Raw genomic sequence first — 17772 nt, forward strand, 5'->3', positions numbered from 1 at the left:
GTAGCGCTTGCCCGTATTGAATAAGGGTCCATCAATTCCAGACGTTCTCCATCGAAGAAAGAGCTATGTTGCTCTGACGAGGTCTAATGAGAGCGAAACCATGGTCAGCACTTGCTTTTCTTCGATCGAGCGTACTCCATTTAGGGCCTTGACAATGGCAAATTGAGGGCTTCATAGCTGAAGTGAACCAAGTCCATGCAGCCTAGTTTTGAGATAAATGGCTTAGAAGTTGTTTTTCACCAATTAATTCAAAAGTGACTTCTTGGTGATAAACAACTTCTGAGCCATTTATCTCAAAACTAGGCTGCATGGACTTGGTTCACTTTAGCTATGAACCCCTCACTTGTTGATATTCATACCAGCGAGTGGTATGCATCTGAACTAAGAATTAATTCTTATTAGTATTTTTTTAATGAGGATTAAGTAAAGTATCGACTCTGTCTCGTTTAGTACACGTCATCCGTGTAAAAGTTAGTCCTCATAACATGATCGTTGAATAATACGCCATAATTTTATAACTGACCACGTCCTTCCATTCTTAAATCCATGTCAGTCTCAAATCGACGTGGCGAACCCTCTGTCTCGTACAACTGGCGACTATAGACCGCTCCTTTCATCCCTTTCCGACCGAACAGGCCCTCAATTCAGCACGTACTCCAGAACTACAAAACTGTAAAACTGTATTCTTTCTATTGCAGCGTACAAGCACCTCGTTATGGGGAGAGTGGATGGGCGTGATGCACGGAGACGAGATCGAGTACGTGTTTGGACATCCGCTTAACATGTCACTTCAGTTCAACTCGAGGGAGAGGGAGCTCAGCCTGAAAATCATGCAGGCGTTTGCGAGGTTCGCAGCCACTGGGTAAGTTTCGAGTGATCTTTTCCTCGTTAGCGCGGGGTTTTCATTCGTTTTACCGTAATTGTTGAGGAAGAAATTTTTCGTGCGCCCATCTGGTACTTGAGTACGGGTTTAAGGTGCACTCTGGGTCAATACACTGACCCGTTTGGCTGAAAGATGCAGATCGTTCTCGTGAATCACAAAAATGATAAGGCCTTCACAGATTAAGGGCTGATACATTCATCCCCTCTATAAATGGTTCGTTAACTTTCGTTCGTTACATTTAATGGGGTGAATTCATGACCATTCATTGTTTTGGTAGTTACTGAAGAGACACCGAGGAGTTCATGTCCTTGAATGGGTGAATGTTGGGCAGATAAAAAATAACCTAAATATATTCAGATACATAACATTCATTGATATAAAAATCAACAAAATTGAGCTAATCAACCACTTTAAATACCAACAGAAAGAGTAGGTACTGACCATGGTTTCATTTTCTTTAAACTCGTTAGAGCAAAACGACGAAAATGAAACTTGGTGCCCAGGTGGCCTAGCGCCACCTGGCTGAGAATGGTAGTCAAGGTTTCCATCATCAGATGTATCAGCGTGTGAAATACATATTTTCTCATTTATTTCCGAGATCTGTTTTACCTTTTTCGAACCTTTGTATATTTTGTTATTTTTATTTCTATTATTCAATTTTCTTTTTTTGAAGCAAACTATTATCATCTTAGCTCAGTGCGGGAAACTTGGACGAATGAATATGTCTCCCGACCATAGCAATTAATTTTTTTGCGTGAAGATATCATGACCAAATAGGTAACGATAGATAATAGTAGAGTGATTGTGAGATGAACATTTTGAGTCAAGCAATCGTTTTTTAGGAACCGAAAATTGACTCATGTCTCCCTAACCCATGGGAGAGTTGAACAGGGGGCGAGAGAGACATGACCATAAGTTTGTTTATCAGGAAAATCATTGAAAGAAAACAATTTCCAATGACCAACGATTGTCTATGTGAAGATTTTCATCATCAGATGTTTCAGCGTATGAAATACATATTTTCTATTTCGGAGTCACTTTCACTTATTTCTGAGATGTTTTTTACTCTTTTGAGTTTTATATTCATTTCTTTTATTCAATTTTCTCGTTTTGAAGCAAACTTTTATCTAAGCTCAGTGCGGTAAACTTGGACCATTGATTATATCTCCCGACCATAGCATGGGTCAAGTATCCCGCACTCCCTTTTAGTCTATTCAACAGATGTTTTCTTGAAACTTTTACAACTATTATCAAAAAGTCTCATCGTTTGTAAAACAATATTAATCAATCAAATCAATAAAACTAAATGAAATCACGCACCTATTTAACTCTTCAGACAGTGTAACAAACAATAATTATTCAATTTCTTACATGCTAACAACAAAATCACGTTCAACCCTTTCACTCCCAAACTGTTCTGATGGCGGCCAAAATGGAGCCGCCACTAGTTGTGCCTTGTTACGAGTATGTCACAAACTATTTAAGACACCAGTAGCGCGAAATTTTAATTGAAATATTTGAGGTGGTTCAAGTCTCTTACCTGAGCAAGGCTCCCTATAATCATACAGCGCAGCATCAAAAGGCGTCAAATTAAGACGACGAAGTTTCATGGCATTCTGACCGTTAGCTTGAAGATTCATTCATTCATTCATTGCTGTATCCCGTTGCCGGGAATGAATCTACAAAAAGACGAAAAAAGGGAAAAAAACAAAAACAAAAGAAAAAAAAAGGAAAACAAAGAAGATTAATGTCATTTCAGAGACCCCAGTTTGTTTTTTTTGGAGCAATTTCGTGTGTCGATCAAACACGATCAAAAAATATTGATGAAGACTTGATAAGCATCATGGACACTGTGCACCAGGAAAATCAATAACTATTGACTGAATTGCCTATTTTAAACACAGCCATACAAGCTTCAATGTTGCTGAACACTCTGGTTGCCAAAACTTTCATCAAGTGTGAGCAAATTTAGGGTTTTATGAAGAATAAAGCGTCCAATTCAATCTGCGTATCAGCCAAACTACCAGAAATCAAGCGGTCCGACCGGCAGAGCGAAATAACCAAACCAAACCTGCCCGCGTTTTCCAAATTTAATTCGTATTTAATTAAGGTTCGCAAACGATACGCCAGCCTCCATTCTTTCATCGCCTCATCACAAAAGCAACATCAGTTCCATTTATCTCCGGCCCGAGCAACAATGGCCTGGTGATTAATTTTCCATGCCAAGGTGCAACAAAAATCATGCAAATTAATGGCGTAGAACCATTTAATACAAAATTAGCGGCATTCAGATCCATTGTTAGCGCTGAACTCTGCTCTATTTGCATATGTATCCACTCTATTCGGGTTTTCAATGAGGTACTATGTGGCTTATGTTCCCAGTGGAAACAATAGATGGGGGTCGGCTGGAAACAATTGCACAAACCATGAATTTCGAACGCAAAAGAGATCCGAAATCGTTGCAATAAACATAAGTTTGAATTTTCCCATCCTGTGTTTCACATCGAACCCTAATCAAAATTTTCCACCATTAAAAAACCACCCTATACACTATACTATACTATGCAGTGTTTATAGTAATATTTTTTACGAGGCATGATAGAAATAGAGTCATTTCAAATTAGTTTACATTATCATCTATACAGCTGAGCCTTTGACTTGATCGATTGATGATTGATCAATTTCTTTTGGATGATAATAACTAATTCAGCTTCCAACTAAAAATTCTGCGGTCTCCTACGGAATCACCCTGTATATTCAACAGAATGAGGCCAATATATCTCGCCTTCAAGCAGGCAGTGGCCTTGGAATGTGTCGATGATATCGATATATCGTTGCCATCCCTTGTCAATTCGCTTGGCAACAACGTATGGAGTGCATTTGGATACGGGGGCCTCATTCTGGGGTGTTATCATTTATTCATTCATTTCCGGCTAGGTGCAAATGGCTGATATCCAATACGTCCATGTGTCACTTTTTCCAACGTGGAATTGCCTTGGAGAATCCAAGGACTGTGAATAATGAATACGGTGGAAGTGAAACAGATGAAATAGGGCTCTTTTGGACTACACTCCACGTAGATTAACTTGTTACGTGAGTTGTTGCCGAAAATGGAAAATATCGACGGTAATAATTAATTTATTTTGAGTGTGGACAGAAGGGGAACTCATCACTTCATGCTCACAACAAGCTGACACTAATATAAGCACATAGAATGGATATTTCATAAAGTGAATGACACAGAAGACGATGAACTCTCTTGCACATACAGTTTTGCAACAGAATTAAGAAGAGATCAACATAAACCATTCCACTGATAAACTTTAAATAGCAATAACATCACTTTCATGAGAAATATAAGGCGAAGAAATTGGTTTCTCATTGATTTTTCATCTTCGTCATTGAAATAACCCCCAACGTATTCTGTGATTGTTGTGATGTTTCATCAATGAGAAATAATAAACGTTTTATTCATGAAGTCCATTCTGAAAAACCTCATTGACGTAATGAAACCCCAGCAGGATATGTCTAGTTATGAAACATATCCATTTAGTATCATCAGGGTCACAGGACAAAAAATTGATGGATTATACTTTCCGAATTAGTAGGTTCCAAATTTTCATCAGTAATAATTCCGTATGACATTGGAACCGGCCTTACTGAAATTCGAATCGAACTGATGTTTTCAGGAGTTCATCTTTTGATTCATAAAAACTGACAGGATGAGTAATGACTTTTAACGATACTCCTTCGATAATATCATATTTTGGTAATGGAAACATTCTCCTTTTTCCTTTCATCAATAAATTAATCCTCAATCATATCATTCAATTGTCCATCATAAGCCGAACGAAAATGATTGTTTTTGAAGTTGACAATTTCCAAGGACATAAAAGACTTTTCCGAAAACCTAAGAGGGTTTCCAATGTTGAAAACTAGACTGCAACTCTTGAGGAGTGCATATGATGTTAATCATTAACATTTAAATTTTGAAAATTTGTGTTTTTTCTGTGTTGAGTCCAGGTCTCTTGCTCGTTTCGCTTGTTGGCCTTATGAACCTACTTCTAAGATGATGCCTCGAGTCACACGTTTTTCTAACTAGTCTTGGACGAATCCCTTTTTCCATTGCAATAAAATATTTTTCTTCCCTTCAAAGGATCGAGGATTGAACAAATTAGACGTACCCAAACTACCTTTATGGAAGTCCGTATCTGCGACACAAAGCATCCCCTCAGCCTATATATGTGTCCTGTCGACTCATCCACCAATGGAATACATAATTAGTAGGGTTAATCTGGATTAGACCCCAAGAATAATATCTCAAAGCTACACCCCTCTTTGTTAAGTCTAATTATATCACCGCTTTACCAGAATATAATCCGCGGCCAATATAAATTGCATTATCTGAGAGAGGTCTATATTGTGTATACTTATCTTTTAACTAGATATTGTTCTTGAATGATATACAGAGGATTATTTTAACGAGAAGTGAAGATTTAAACAGTTTTGTTGCTGTTTTTTGGCAAAGATCAGTTCAATTTCCAACACCTGCATAGCTATTTTCATGATTATAATGATACTAGCTTAAACCTGTGGCTTCGCTCGCGTGATATTTCATTGTAAAACGCTGGTGAAACATAATTGGAATCATTCAAGAACATATATGAGCAGAAAACCTCACTACGAAAAATGAAGAGAAAAATCAAATCGAAAAGTAATTTTGTCCGATTCGGCTCTGATAAAGAGAAATAGCCATTTCAAATTTTCATAATGAGCTATGCCACCATTGAAGAAATGGAATTCCCTCCAGAATAACACGCTAAATCTATGACATAACTACGAAAGCGCTGAAGGGTCACACAAAAAAAAATAATCCAAATATATAATTCCGACTTGTTAAGTCAGAATTCTGAATTACAAGTCGAAATTCCGAATTGCAAGTCAGAATTCTGAGTTACAAGTCAGAATTCTGAGATACAAGTCGAAATTCTGAGTTACAAGTCGGAATTCGGAGATACAAGTCGGAATTCTGAGATACAAGTCGGAATCCTACTTGCAAGTCGGAATTCTGAGTTACAAGTCGGAATTCTGAGATACAAGTCGGAATTCTGAGTTACAAGTCGGAATTCTGAGATACAAGTCAGAATTCTGAGATGGAAGACAGTAGTGGGGCTAGAATTGGTCGAATGCTTTGTTGCATTCGATTGTTGCCGAATCATGTGAGCAAAATGCCCTCCGTAGAGCAGATTTGTCTCATTTAAGGCATGTATAGGCACATTTGGACCCTTAACTTACGCCTACTCTATCTCTTTTCTTTCAAAAGTTTTAACGGACGTTATTGATTCTGACAAGCTCACAGAGCCTCTGAGGGGTTCGTCGTTACCTACGGGAAATCAGGATAATATGATAATATATAATATATCTGTAGTATCCATATATGCTCGTAGGTTGACAATAAGCCGATCGCTTCTTCGTGTTTTGACACGATTTCCGAAGGCTTCTCGCAAGCACTTTATAGGGTTTACTAAGGACTAACGGCCAGTTTTATAATCAAACTTAAAGCCCCTTCAATTTTAAAGCTTTTCTTTAACCCTACCGAAACTGACACTAACGTCCAGTTTCATAATCGAATTTAACGCCACTTTAAGCTTAAAGCTTCCTTTACTGTCATTTTTAGTAGGGTTAAAGGAAGCTTTAAAGTTAAAGTGACTTTGAACTTGATTATGAAACTGGATGTAGGAATTTCGATAAAGTGCTCAAATCACTAAGAAGTTAGGAAGGTTTTGAAAAGTTCTCAGGAGCATAATGTAGTACATAAATAGTACAAAAATACTCCAACAAGTGCTTTCACAAGCACTGAGCATGAAGCTTTGGGTCAGCTCAGCTATGGTGCAACCGAAGAGAAAAATAGAATATCATTTTATTCATCCAAAAGTCCTCCAAGAAGCCAAAAACACATTCACGGATCAAATGCAAAAAAACAAAAGTCATTAGACCTATTTTAGCCCTCCTCCTGTCTTGCATCTCAAAATTCCGACTTACAAGTCGGAATTCCGACTTGTATCTCGGAATTCCGACTTGTATCTCAGAATTCTGACTTGTATTTTAGAATTCGGAGTTACAAGTCAGAATTCTGACTGTGCATCTCAGAATTCCGACTTGTAAGTCAGAATTCTGACATGTATCTCAGAATTCCGACTTGCAAGTCGGAATTGTACATTTTGAATTTTTTTTTTTTGGTGTGGCACTTCAGCGCTTTCGTACATAACACATCTTTCTTCTTAAGCATAACTCGTGATTTATGAGCCATTATTCGCTGATGATCTATTGAATATTCGCTAGTCTATCTTACCTTTCTCCTACTAGCAGGATTGGAAGGTGGAGCAAATTGAATTTCCCGAATATTTGGGCGCAAAGTGGGCAAACATCACATCCGACTCATCATAACCCACATCCCCTCAACCATTCACGCAATTTTCCGACTCCCCCATTACATTATCATCCAAATGTACATCCAGCAATATTCGAGGCCTAAATATTTTTGCAGGAAACCGGTGACAGACGACGTGAATTGGCCGCTGTACACAAAGGACCAACCTCAGTATTTCATTTTCAACGCAGAGAAGAACGGCATCGGGAGGGGACCAAGGGCGACCGGCTGTGCGTTCTGGAATAATTTCTTCCCCAGGCTCAGGGATAATCCAGGTGAGTTTTCATCGGTTTTTACAGGTGCCGCGCTCGGAAGCGAGTCGCAAAAAACGACGCCGCGGCGGCGTTCAGCGACGGTGCGAACGGAATTGGACGTATCAATCGAGTACGACGGATTTTCTCCCTCATTCTCGTGTTTGTTTTCGATGTTGTGTGGTAGGAAATATCCTAGGGCAAATCCTCCTTTCGGCGAATCAATTTGATGTTTTATCCGTCGTGCGGAGTATTTTTCGACAATTTATTACGAATTTCTGTTGAAGTATTGAGGATGGAGTATCTCAACAGTCATGAACGAGCGTAGGAAATCGCAGAGGATCATAGCGCTGAATATTCAGAGCTGAGGATGGTGTCTTAAACGAAATTAGTGCGACGTTCTGAGAAATACTCATCCAGATGCGCCATCTATCCCTCCCTGCATTCATCGAATGTTGAAATATTCCTCAAGCGACCACAGCCGTGTCAAGGGCTCGACCGTAAGACCACATTGTGGTCAGGAAATTTGATAACAATGAAAAAGAATGGAATAATGTTACAGAACAGCACAGTACAGTACAGTGCATTTTTTTGTCTATACGCTACTGACTTGCGTATTCAAACTGCTCGTTATACAAGCCTCCCTGTCTATTTGTCGGTTTGTAGTTGTTTTGTGTTTTGTTGAGTGAATTCTTGTAGTTATATTTGTATTTCGTTTCTTTACTTTGACATGTGCGAGCAAGTTTTTGTAATTGTAGAAACACCAATAAACTCTCTTTCTCTCTCTATCTACTCCAAGTGTCAACCGGGCAATATTTCTTATCAAGAGCGCCAATTTTTGCAAAAATCTTCCCTGGTAGAACTAAATGACGTTGAAGATTTACCTCGTACAAATAATTTAACAATAGATTCTTGAGGTCAAGAGAAACACTTTCTTTCCCTACCATTGTTTTCGAATAGGCTCGGTTAGAAAGATACAGGCTGTTGAAAAACCATATAAAAACGTTATTTTTATTATCTCACAAACGGTTGTATCGAATGAAATAAATTTCGGAATATAGTTTTTCGTTTATTTGATTAATCTTTTTCGAACACAAGATATCACCGACGTCTTCCACTTCTTTTGTTATAACCATAACGTACCATAAAAATGCCAAAAATTCAAAGAACCCAACACTTGAAACTAAGTTGGACGCTATACAGGGTGAGCCATCCATAACTTTTTACCCCGAGTTTTGAGCTTTAGGATGGAATAACGAAAAAACGATCAAATAGGTCAAATTTTGTTGAGAGGGGGACAAATAAGGGTGTAATTTGACCTGTCTGAGCGTTTTTTCGTTATTCCATCCCAAAGCTCAAAATTCGGGGTGGAAGGTTATGGATGGTCCAATGATGAATATTTGAACGTTTTGAAAAGAAAAATATTCATCATATTTTCTCATATAATGCGCCGTTTTCGAGTAATTTGATGTTGAAAAATTAAAAAGTATCTAAGAAATTTGAAAGATTGGGAGCTTTGGCTGAATACAACTCTGTTTGAAAGATACACAGATTCTTAGTGTCACAGATTTAGCTAGTTATTCTTGGGGTAATTTTGTTTTTCCAGGGGTGGCACAGCTCATTATAAAAACTTCAAATGGCTATATCATTTCATCAGGGAATCGGAAAAAATGGTAAAGGAAAAAAGTGTTTCTTTTGACCTCAAGAATCCACCGTTGAAATATTTGTACGAGTCAAAGAATCAGCCCCCATGATCCATTTGATGGAAACTAGTAATTTTTTCAGTTTTTGAACAGATTTCGATATTATACGAGGCAAAAACGAAAGTAGAAAGGGAAAGAAGAGATAATGCACATTCTTTTCACGTCGATTTGTGGACTCCGAGGGTAAATCAGGGCCCCTGTGTCTTCCGCCACTATTATGCAACTTCAATAACGCTCTCAAAAATTGATCGAGAATGTTCTAATCGTAGTGTTTACATATTCATCACTCAACACATTATGTTCATATCAAATTGTTCGTCGTTATCTCCCACAATAACTAAGCTTCCCTTTGACCTTCCCGATCTAGGGGTTCACTAAACGTAATTTCAAAGTCTCCGGTCCCGATTTTCCCCAGATAGAGCCAACAAGAATATTTGCCTTATCAACGGATACTTTCGATGTTTACTTCTCCCAATCTCCTGCAAATTAACCCTGTCGTTTCCCGGCTCCAGACGTAGATACCCCCACTCCCCGGGCCGGAATTAGTCAGATCAAAGGGTGCGGACTTCAATTAATTTCGGCATTTCCAGGACCTCGGAGAAGAAACTGATAATGGATTTTGATCAAATTACTTGAGGAAGAAGGAAACGGAAGACAATCCTTCCTCTTCCTCAACGTGAGCACTCTGCTGGGGATGTCCAATCACAGGATTCAGGCACAAGAACTGTCGTTGAAAGTGTTATACTCATTTTGAAAGAGCCACTCCTCTAGTAGTACATTTCACTGACCTCGGCAAATCACACATATTCAAATTTTGAAAATTTGTGTTTTTTTTTGTGTTGAGTCCAGGTCTCTTGCTCGTTTGGCTTTTTGGACTTATGAACCTACCTTCAAGACGATGCCTCTTGTCTCACGTTTTTATATCTGGTCTTGGACGAATCACTTTTTCCATTCAGCGACAAAATTATTACAGCATGAAATATTTTTTAGAATGGAGAATTGACGAACCTTTGTTTACGATTGAACGATGCCGAAACATTGCAATATGGTGTTGTTCTTCCCTTCTAAAGCACTGGTTTTTCGTGAAAATCAGTGCGTGGCTGAAGGAATACAAAGATATCGATATTTTCCATTGACCGACGCTCTGTTGACACCCCTACATTCAGCCGCTTGCCGCCGACAGGGGCGAGGAAGTTCCAGAATGAGTTTGTGTATAAAACTTAAATTGCATTAAGATGTTAAATTATTCTCTCGAAAAATATTTGACAAGTTTTCGAATAAAACGCCTTCGTCCGGATAATTAAATTACCGGCTCTCCAGGCTGTCAGTCTGGAATAGATGGGCTTCGCGTTCGCGATGGAAAAGAAACTTTGATTATGTGCATATCTGAGGGGACCCGTCACTCCATTTCCGCATCCAGAAATGGAGCAGTTTGTATCCAGTTACTTGTTTTGGACGTCGTGGATTCTCTTCACTTGGATCATTAAGCCAATAAAGATTGAGAATTGGTCCCAAGAAAGCTACGAAGCATTTGTTCCTTGTTTTCTGACAAAAATATAATATTGAAAGCAAATAATTTTTTTATGCTCAAAAATGAATTAATTTTAACTATTTTAATTTTATTCTAGTAAATTTTTTTTTCAGTATGGTAGGTATTCAAATATCACTTTGAATGCTCGCAAAGCCAAGCGAATTCATAACAAGCATAAAATATATTTTGAACTTGAATGACGACAGCATTATGATCTAATTTTAATGCACTGGTGTGAGATGGAGTAATGCTAGACATAATGTATAACTTAATTAAACTTTCCACATTCTGACGAGAGCTGCAACCAATTATACAGAGCGGTTAATTAATGTCTGCATGTGTTCGGGTATTTCGATGTGCCTTCATGTATAGTAACAAGCCTCTCAAGAATGGCGTTTGTGTCTGTTCAAGAATTACATCCTATCGTATTTTATTCACAGGGTGCTAATTTCCCCCCGTTCGCAATTTCGAAGAAACAGTCGTCCAACAGTTCAAATAGACAGTTGAACATATATTGACAGTTCAAGCTGGCAATCATACATCATTATCAGTTCAAACTGCCAATGAGCTATGTATAATTGTCAGTTTAAACTGCGAATCATGTTTACTTGTCAGTTCAAATTAACTATTTCACATAACTGTCACTACTGCCAGATCAAACTGACAATTGCACATAATTGCCAGTTCAAACTGTCATTTCTACATCAGCAGCAGGTCAAACTGGCAACAACTTATGTATTTATAATTGTCAGTTCAATCTGAAAATTATGCGGAATTGTAACAATTGGCACAGAATTGCTTGTTTCTTGTTTCAACTAACAATACAACATCATTTCCACTCCAAACCGACAATGACTTATGTATAAGTGTAAGGTCAAACTCGAAATTATGTTAAATTCTCTCAAAAACAGCAATTTTATATAACTGCCAGATCATATTGACGATTAAACATAATTGACAATCTAAACTAACAATTTTGAATTAGTACTAGTTCAAACTGACAACAACTTACGTATTACTGTCAGTTCGAACTGTAATTAATATATACTTGTCAGTTCAAATTAACTATATTATATACCTGCCACTACTTCCAGATCAAACTAACAATTGCACATGATTGCCAGTTCTAATTGACATTTGTAAATCAGCACAAGGCCAAACTGGCAACAACTTATGCATAATTGTCAGTTCAATTTAAAAATTAGGCGGAATTGTGACAATTGGCACAGAATTGCTTGTTTCTTGTTTCAACTGATAATACAAAATTATTACCACTCCAAACTGGCAATGACTTATGTACAAGTGTCCGGTCAAACTTGCAATAATGTAAAATTCTTCGTTAAAAACAGCAATTTCATATAACTGCCAGATCACACTGACAATTAAACATAATGCCAGTCTAAACTGACAATTCTGAATTGGTACTAGTTCAAACTGACAACAAATCACGTTTAATTGTCATTTTGAACTGGCAATTACATATAACTGTCAGTTCAAACTGGAAATTATATAAAATTGTCACAAAGGGCACCTAATTTCCAGTTTAAACTGACAATACTAAATAATTACCTGTTCAAACCGACAATAACTTATGTTAGTGTCAAGAAATCATGTAATATTCTCTGTATAAATTAGCAATTTTGTATAACTGCCAGATTAAATTGACAATTCTGAATCAGTACCAGTTCGAACTGGCAACAACCCCTATTGTCAGTTTGAACTGGTACTGGAATTTGATCTGGCAGTTATACAAAATTGCTAATTTATACAGAGAATATTTCATAGTTTCCTGACACTAACAGAAGTTATTGTCGGTTTGAACTGGTAATGATGTAAAATTGTCAGTTTATACTGGCAATTATGTGCCAATTGTGACAACTCCATATATTTGTTAGTCCAAATTGACAATTATAAGTTGTTGCCAGTTTGAAACTCCAAAAACCCTCAAGAATGATATAAAATCTAACTGAATATGCAGAAATATTCTAGTTCTTTATTTTTTTTTGTTCGATTAAACTTCTCGCAATAACATGAACGATGATACCAACTGACAGAAACAAAATAAGAAACATTTCTCACCAGCCATCGTAAAATATGATAACGCGGGTCGAAAACCATTTCTCCACAATCCCGAAAAGGTATTCGGAAGACACATTTTTTTTGGCCGCCGGTTCGGACAAACGACCAGCCTCCAATCGATCTCGGACCCCCCTGGGGGAGAATCCAAGGGCCTGTGTGTCCCGATGACTCCGGATACCGTAAATTTCCGCGAAGATCGATGCATGTTCAACAGCAAGACGTGAGTCGTTTCGAGAAATATTGTTCTGTTTTTACTTTCTCACGTAACGCCCCGGCATGATAGTGAAATATTCGGATAATGGGCCTGGAAACAAATGGATGAAGGCGGCCGCCTCGTGGAAATTGAATTTGGACCTTGAGGGGTTCACCCTGCGAATTTTTTCCGGTCACTACTCGCATCAGAAAAAAACGTATTGTGGATTATCGGATCGTGGAATTTGATAGATGGTTCGTCGATAGAATATGTAGGCGTCCTGTTTTCGCATTTTATTTATCATACGGGGTATTCCGCTCGTACTCTTATCATACATAAAGTAGGACTAGCTGAGTAAATTCCCCAGCAAGCTACAGGGTGATTTTCGAAATCCATGGAAATACTGAGGCCATCATCAAAGCCGAAAATATCGACGGAATTTATTGTCACTTGGGAGGTTATTGCTGACATCTAGTCAGAGATTGAGCTAAAGAGAGTAGAATACAGGCTGAGAAAGAAGTAACGCATATATTTCATAAATTCTTCATTCATACAATTTAGTGAAAAATGCACGAACATTCATAAAATAAGATATGCACAAACCAGGCGAATTCTGAGAGTTTATGTTATCAACAGTGTGCAGCGTTGCCGGTTGACTAGCGGTTTACTTAAATCGTTTCGTTGGGGTCAAAGAATCAGTCTGACTCCATAAACTTCGGTTTTAGCCGTTTTCGATCAATTCTCGTCTGTTATATTCATTTTTCATGGGTTTTTCACAGCAGTTCTTTTCAGAGCAATCAAGATTGTAACGTGGTTTCCTCGGAGAAAACTTATCTCGAGCGCCAGCTATTCTTTTCACTAGGAAGAATAGAAATCCTACCAGAGTAGCTGCTAGTCGGAGACGGAGTTCGCTGTTATCTAGGGTGGTTGCGATAACGAAGTAGTCAAAATCAAATTATGTTTATTCACACCTTCGGAAACTGATTATATATACAGCGGAAATATGTGTAGGTATGAAATAAGAGCGAATCGATCAGCAAACATACATTCGTGAAATTTGATCCGATCATGAGCACTTTATAAAGTTTATACCGGCTACAGTGAAAAATCAAAGGTTGCTCAATAAAATGCGCCAATCAGAACTGACGAAATGGATACTGAGGATGACCTCGCGAAGTGAAATGACTTGCTATACGGTATCGTAATTAATTGTATTTCTCCAGAACTGAAAGAAACACAACCATGGCGGATCTATTCGAGACTTTTATTCGCTACCCCAAGGGCTACCCTCCATGACTGATAGCGAAGAAAAGGTCTATTTTGAGCGCAACTACGGGATTTCACTGACGACGAGCGGTACCTCTTATTCTCTACCCCAAGGGCTTGCGCACCATGACTGATAGAAAAGAAGAGATTTATATTTCAACACTAATGACGCGGAAACGCGAACAGAGGGTTGACGGGACTTTCTCTTCACTACCCCAAGGGCTTACGGACCATGACTGATAGCGAAGGGAAAAGTCAGACTCGCGAAACAGGGTAAAGTACGGCAAAAGATGACAGAAAGCGATACAGTACAGCAGTGTCAGAGAAGTAACCGGTGCAGGTCTAACAAAGAAACTGAACGGTAAAGACGGAGACCTACCCCACACGTTAAAAATCTGAAAATTCCAGAATGCGACAAGAGTTAAAAACGCCGTCAGCTCCGGTTAATCGCATATCAACATCAGAAAAACGTCAAAATCTTCAACGGCATGCAAGAAAAACAACGTTAAACACAGATAAACGGTTTTTTTACATTTACTCTGCCTATCGGAATGAATGTACTGAATATTTGAGAATTAATCTTTTAAAATGTGTCAAATTTAGATCTTCGATGCTTTTTCTTGGAAATTCACGTCTCGACAGTTGACCGTCGAAAAATTCCCAAAAAGATGGAGTCACGTTTCCTAGCCACTTAGTATATGTCTTATTCACTCCTTCGGATGAATTCCGACATCGCAACAGATCCAATTCAGGTGCCATCATTCCCAATTATGCGTACTAAACATGGCTTTATAAATTCAGGATGACAGACCTCCAATCTGTAGCTTCGGCACTGTCACAAGACGCAACACAACCCACCAGATTTACCTAAATATTAATTCCTTCCCATCGTTTCAGATTCAGCGGAGGCCCCTTGCGTCAACACATACTTAAGCAAGATAGGATCGTCGGCCACAAGAATAGATCAACCGTTCTTCTCAATTATGCTACGCCATGCTGCCATCTTGATAACGGCTGTCTATCACGTGATGTAGATAAGGATTCGGATATTCCGAAGGATGTAAGCAAACTACGTTTTAACACATCTTATGCAAGATGTACCCACTTAGGTGAAATACATTGCAAGCTTTAAAACGATGACCTAAATTTAGACTAGATCTTTTAGAAGTTAGGTCATGAAATTGTATTGCGTCTGAATCAGGATGGTGGAAAAATACAGTGGTTGGTGCTGAAATTTTCGAAGAAACTGCGTAGTATACTTGGATGAGATTGAAAAAAGTATATCGAATAGAGGAACAAGTAAAATTGATCTGAAATCAGATTTAAGTAGTTGGGAGATTTTTCGATAAATGTGGCAATGCTGGTCATTATGCCTATGTTACCTGATGTTGAGTGTTGAATGTATGTTAAATTTTGATGTATCGTGCTTCTTGTACGGTTATTCGTTGCTTCGTCCTTATTTCATACTCCCAGCTATTATCGTTCAAAAAATTGTGGAAATTCTGTGAATTAAATTGAAAAAAAAATAAAAAAAAAAAACTCTAAATTGATGTATTAGAGCTATTCATGTTCATTGATTCATCTCATCCATAAAAATCGATTGGCCGTGTCAATTTGGCATTGCTCTTTTTTTACTAACCTAATTATAAGTTTCTAGTCTAGAACTTTTTCGAAAATTTCTTCGTCGAACACTGATTTTTTCATTGTGAATTCAACCATGCGAGGGTTATAGTTGCATTTTCTAGATCGATTATATTTTTTAACAAATTATCAAATTGAGTATTTCCTTGAGGTAACGCTTCACTGAGATAAAGATATAGGTTTATTGAATCAATAATTTTTAAAACAATTCATAATATAAGAAAAAAGTAATATCACTACATATCTAGTTATTTGATAATCGATATATTTCCTAAATTCAAACTATTTTTGATTTGATTGTCGTTCATCGGACTTCACCTAAAACTTTCTACACATATTAGAAATTTTTCAGCCTATTTATATTGATTCTGTATTGAGAATTTTTTAAAAGATGTTGTATATTAATTGTGATGTCCTCAAAGGAAAAAATTGGACGCGAAATTTAAATAAATTTGATTTTGTATAAATGATGAGGGTGAAATTTATGCAAAGTCAGAGACAATCATAGAACTGCAACCTAATAGATATACACTAAGGAACAAATCTTATGTTAGTTGTAGAAGCTGTAAGAGCGCAACAGTTTAAATGCGCTTGCTATCACTGTTGAAGTTCAAATTTATATGGATTAGACAAAAGCGAGAAATGCTTTAAAGCGATGTGAACTTTAAACTAAATGGGGTGATAGAGGAACATATCATTTATATTTTCGATTAAATGAGCCAAAATGTATATAGAGTATTTGCATTTAGGAAAATTGTTGACTGTGAAGAAATTTGGAATTCGAATTTTATATCTTAGCAAGGTTTTCATTGCTCATCTTCTGAATACTCCAACTTTTTATGATGAATAGAAAGTTTTATCGATTGTTTCAAAATGGCAACTAGCTCTTGATTCACACCAGTTTGCACCACACTAAAACCGTGAAGTAGCTCAATTCGAGATAAAACAAATTGGTATTTCAGAAACCTCGTTCCTGATATACAGTGCGTTTTCTGAAATTTCTCAAATGTTGGTCTCACCTAGTTTATCCACGAAAAATTGAATTATTTATTGGTCCCAAGACTTCGAATCAAATGTTGTTATTGCAATTGAGTTTGAAACTAAATATTACTCGATTTGTTTTAGTCCTTTCATTTTTGAACTTTATTGTATTATGGCAGGAAACATCCACCCAAAAACGAATTTACGGTTGAATCGATGAATAATTTCAGAAGCAGAAGTAATAGTGAAACTGAAATTCGAGAAATTTCAGCAGAAACGAATTTTACCCACATGTTACATTGATATATCAATGAAATGGAAACTTTCGAATGACCAGAAAGATCAGCAATGAAAAATCGATATAATATTCAGAGTTTCACGTAGTACAATCAAAGGTGAGTGTTCCCAAAAAGTGTAGAACCCATTATGAAGATAGGTAATTGTTATTCTCTGTGCAAACACTTCTGAGTTCATTTTATATCTGTCCAACATCACGCTCGTCAATTTAAAGAACAATAATTCTTCTGGATCTTTTCGGATAGGTTTTGCAACGTGGCATTAAACGTGAAATTTGGGACATCTATGTTAGAAAACGTGAGTGTCGGAGTTGTGCGGAATGTCTTATTACAGATATTTTAAACGGAAAAAATGACTCTGGATTAATTTCTTCACAAAAAATTGCAATCGACTCTTGTATTCGATGAAATCTTGACCTTTCTTGCTATTTCAAACTGCGCTCTATTTCTTATGCCTTGGGTATATCCCTCAGATTAATTTTCGAGTCTATACTCTCAAGATTATTAACGAGTTCGGT

At 37.4% G+C, this 17772-nt stretch overlaps 1 protein-coding gene across 1 annotated transcript in view; it reads left to right on the top strand.

The window, feature by feature from the left end:
• LOC123318653 (acetylcholinesterase) overlaps window positions 1-17129 on the top strand; it is a 78744-nt gene extending 61615 nt beyond the window's left edge. Inside the window, exons 4-6 of the mRNA XM_044905333.1 lie at window positions 699-862; window positions 7431-7588; window positions 15234-17129. Of these exons, the coding sequence (XP_044761268.1) occupies window positions 699-862; window positions 7431-7588; window positions 15234-15370 (459 nt within the window). The 3' untranslated portion in view covers window positions 15371-17129. The remainder of the gene's footprint in view (window positions 1-698; window positions 863-7430; window positions 7589-15233) is intronic.
• The last annotated feature ends 643 nt before the right edge of the window (window positions 17130-17772 follow it).

Source organism: Coccinella septempunctata, chromosome 8 (genome assembly GCF_907165205.1).
Source record: "Coccinella septempunctata chromosome 8, icCocSept1.1, whole genome shotgun sequence".
NCBI classification, from domain to species: domain Eukaryota; kingdom Metazoa; phylum Arthropoda; class Insecta; order Coleoptera; family Coccinellidae; genus Coccinella; species Coccinella septempunctata.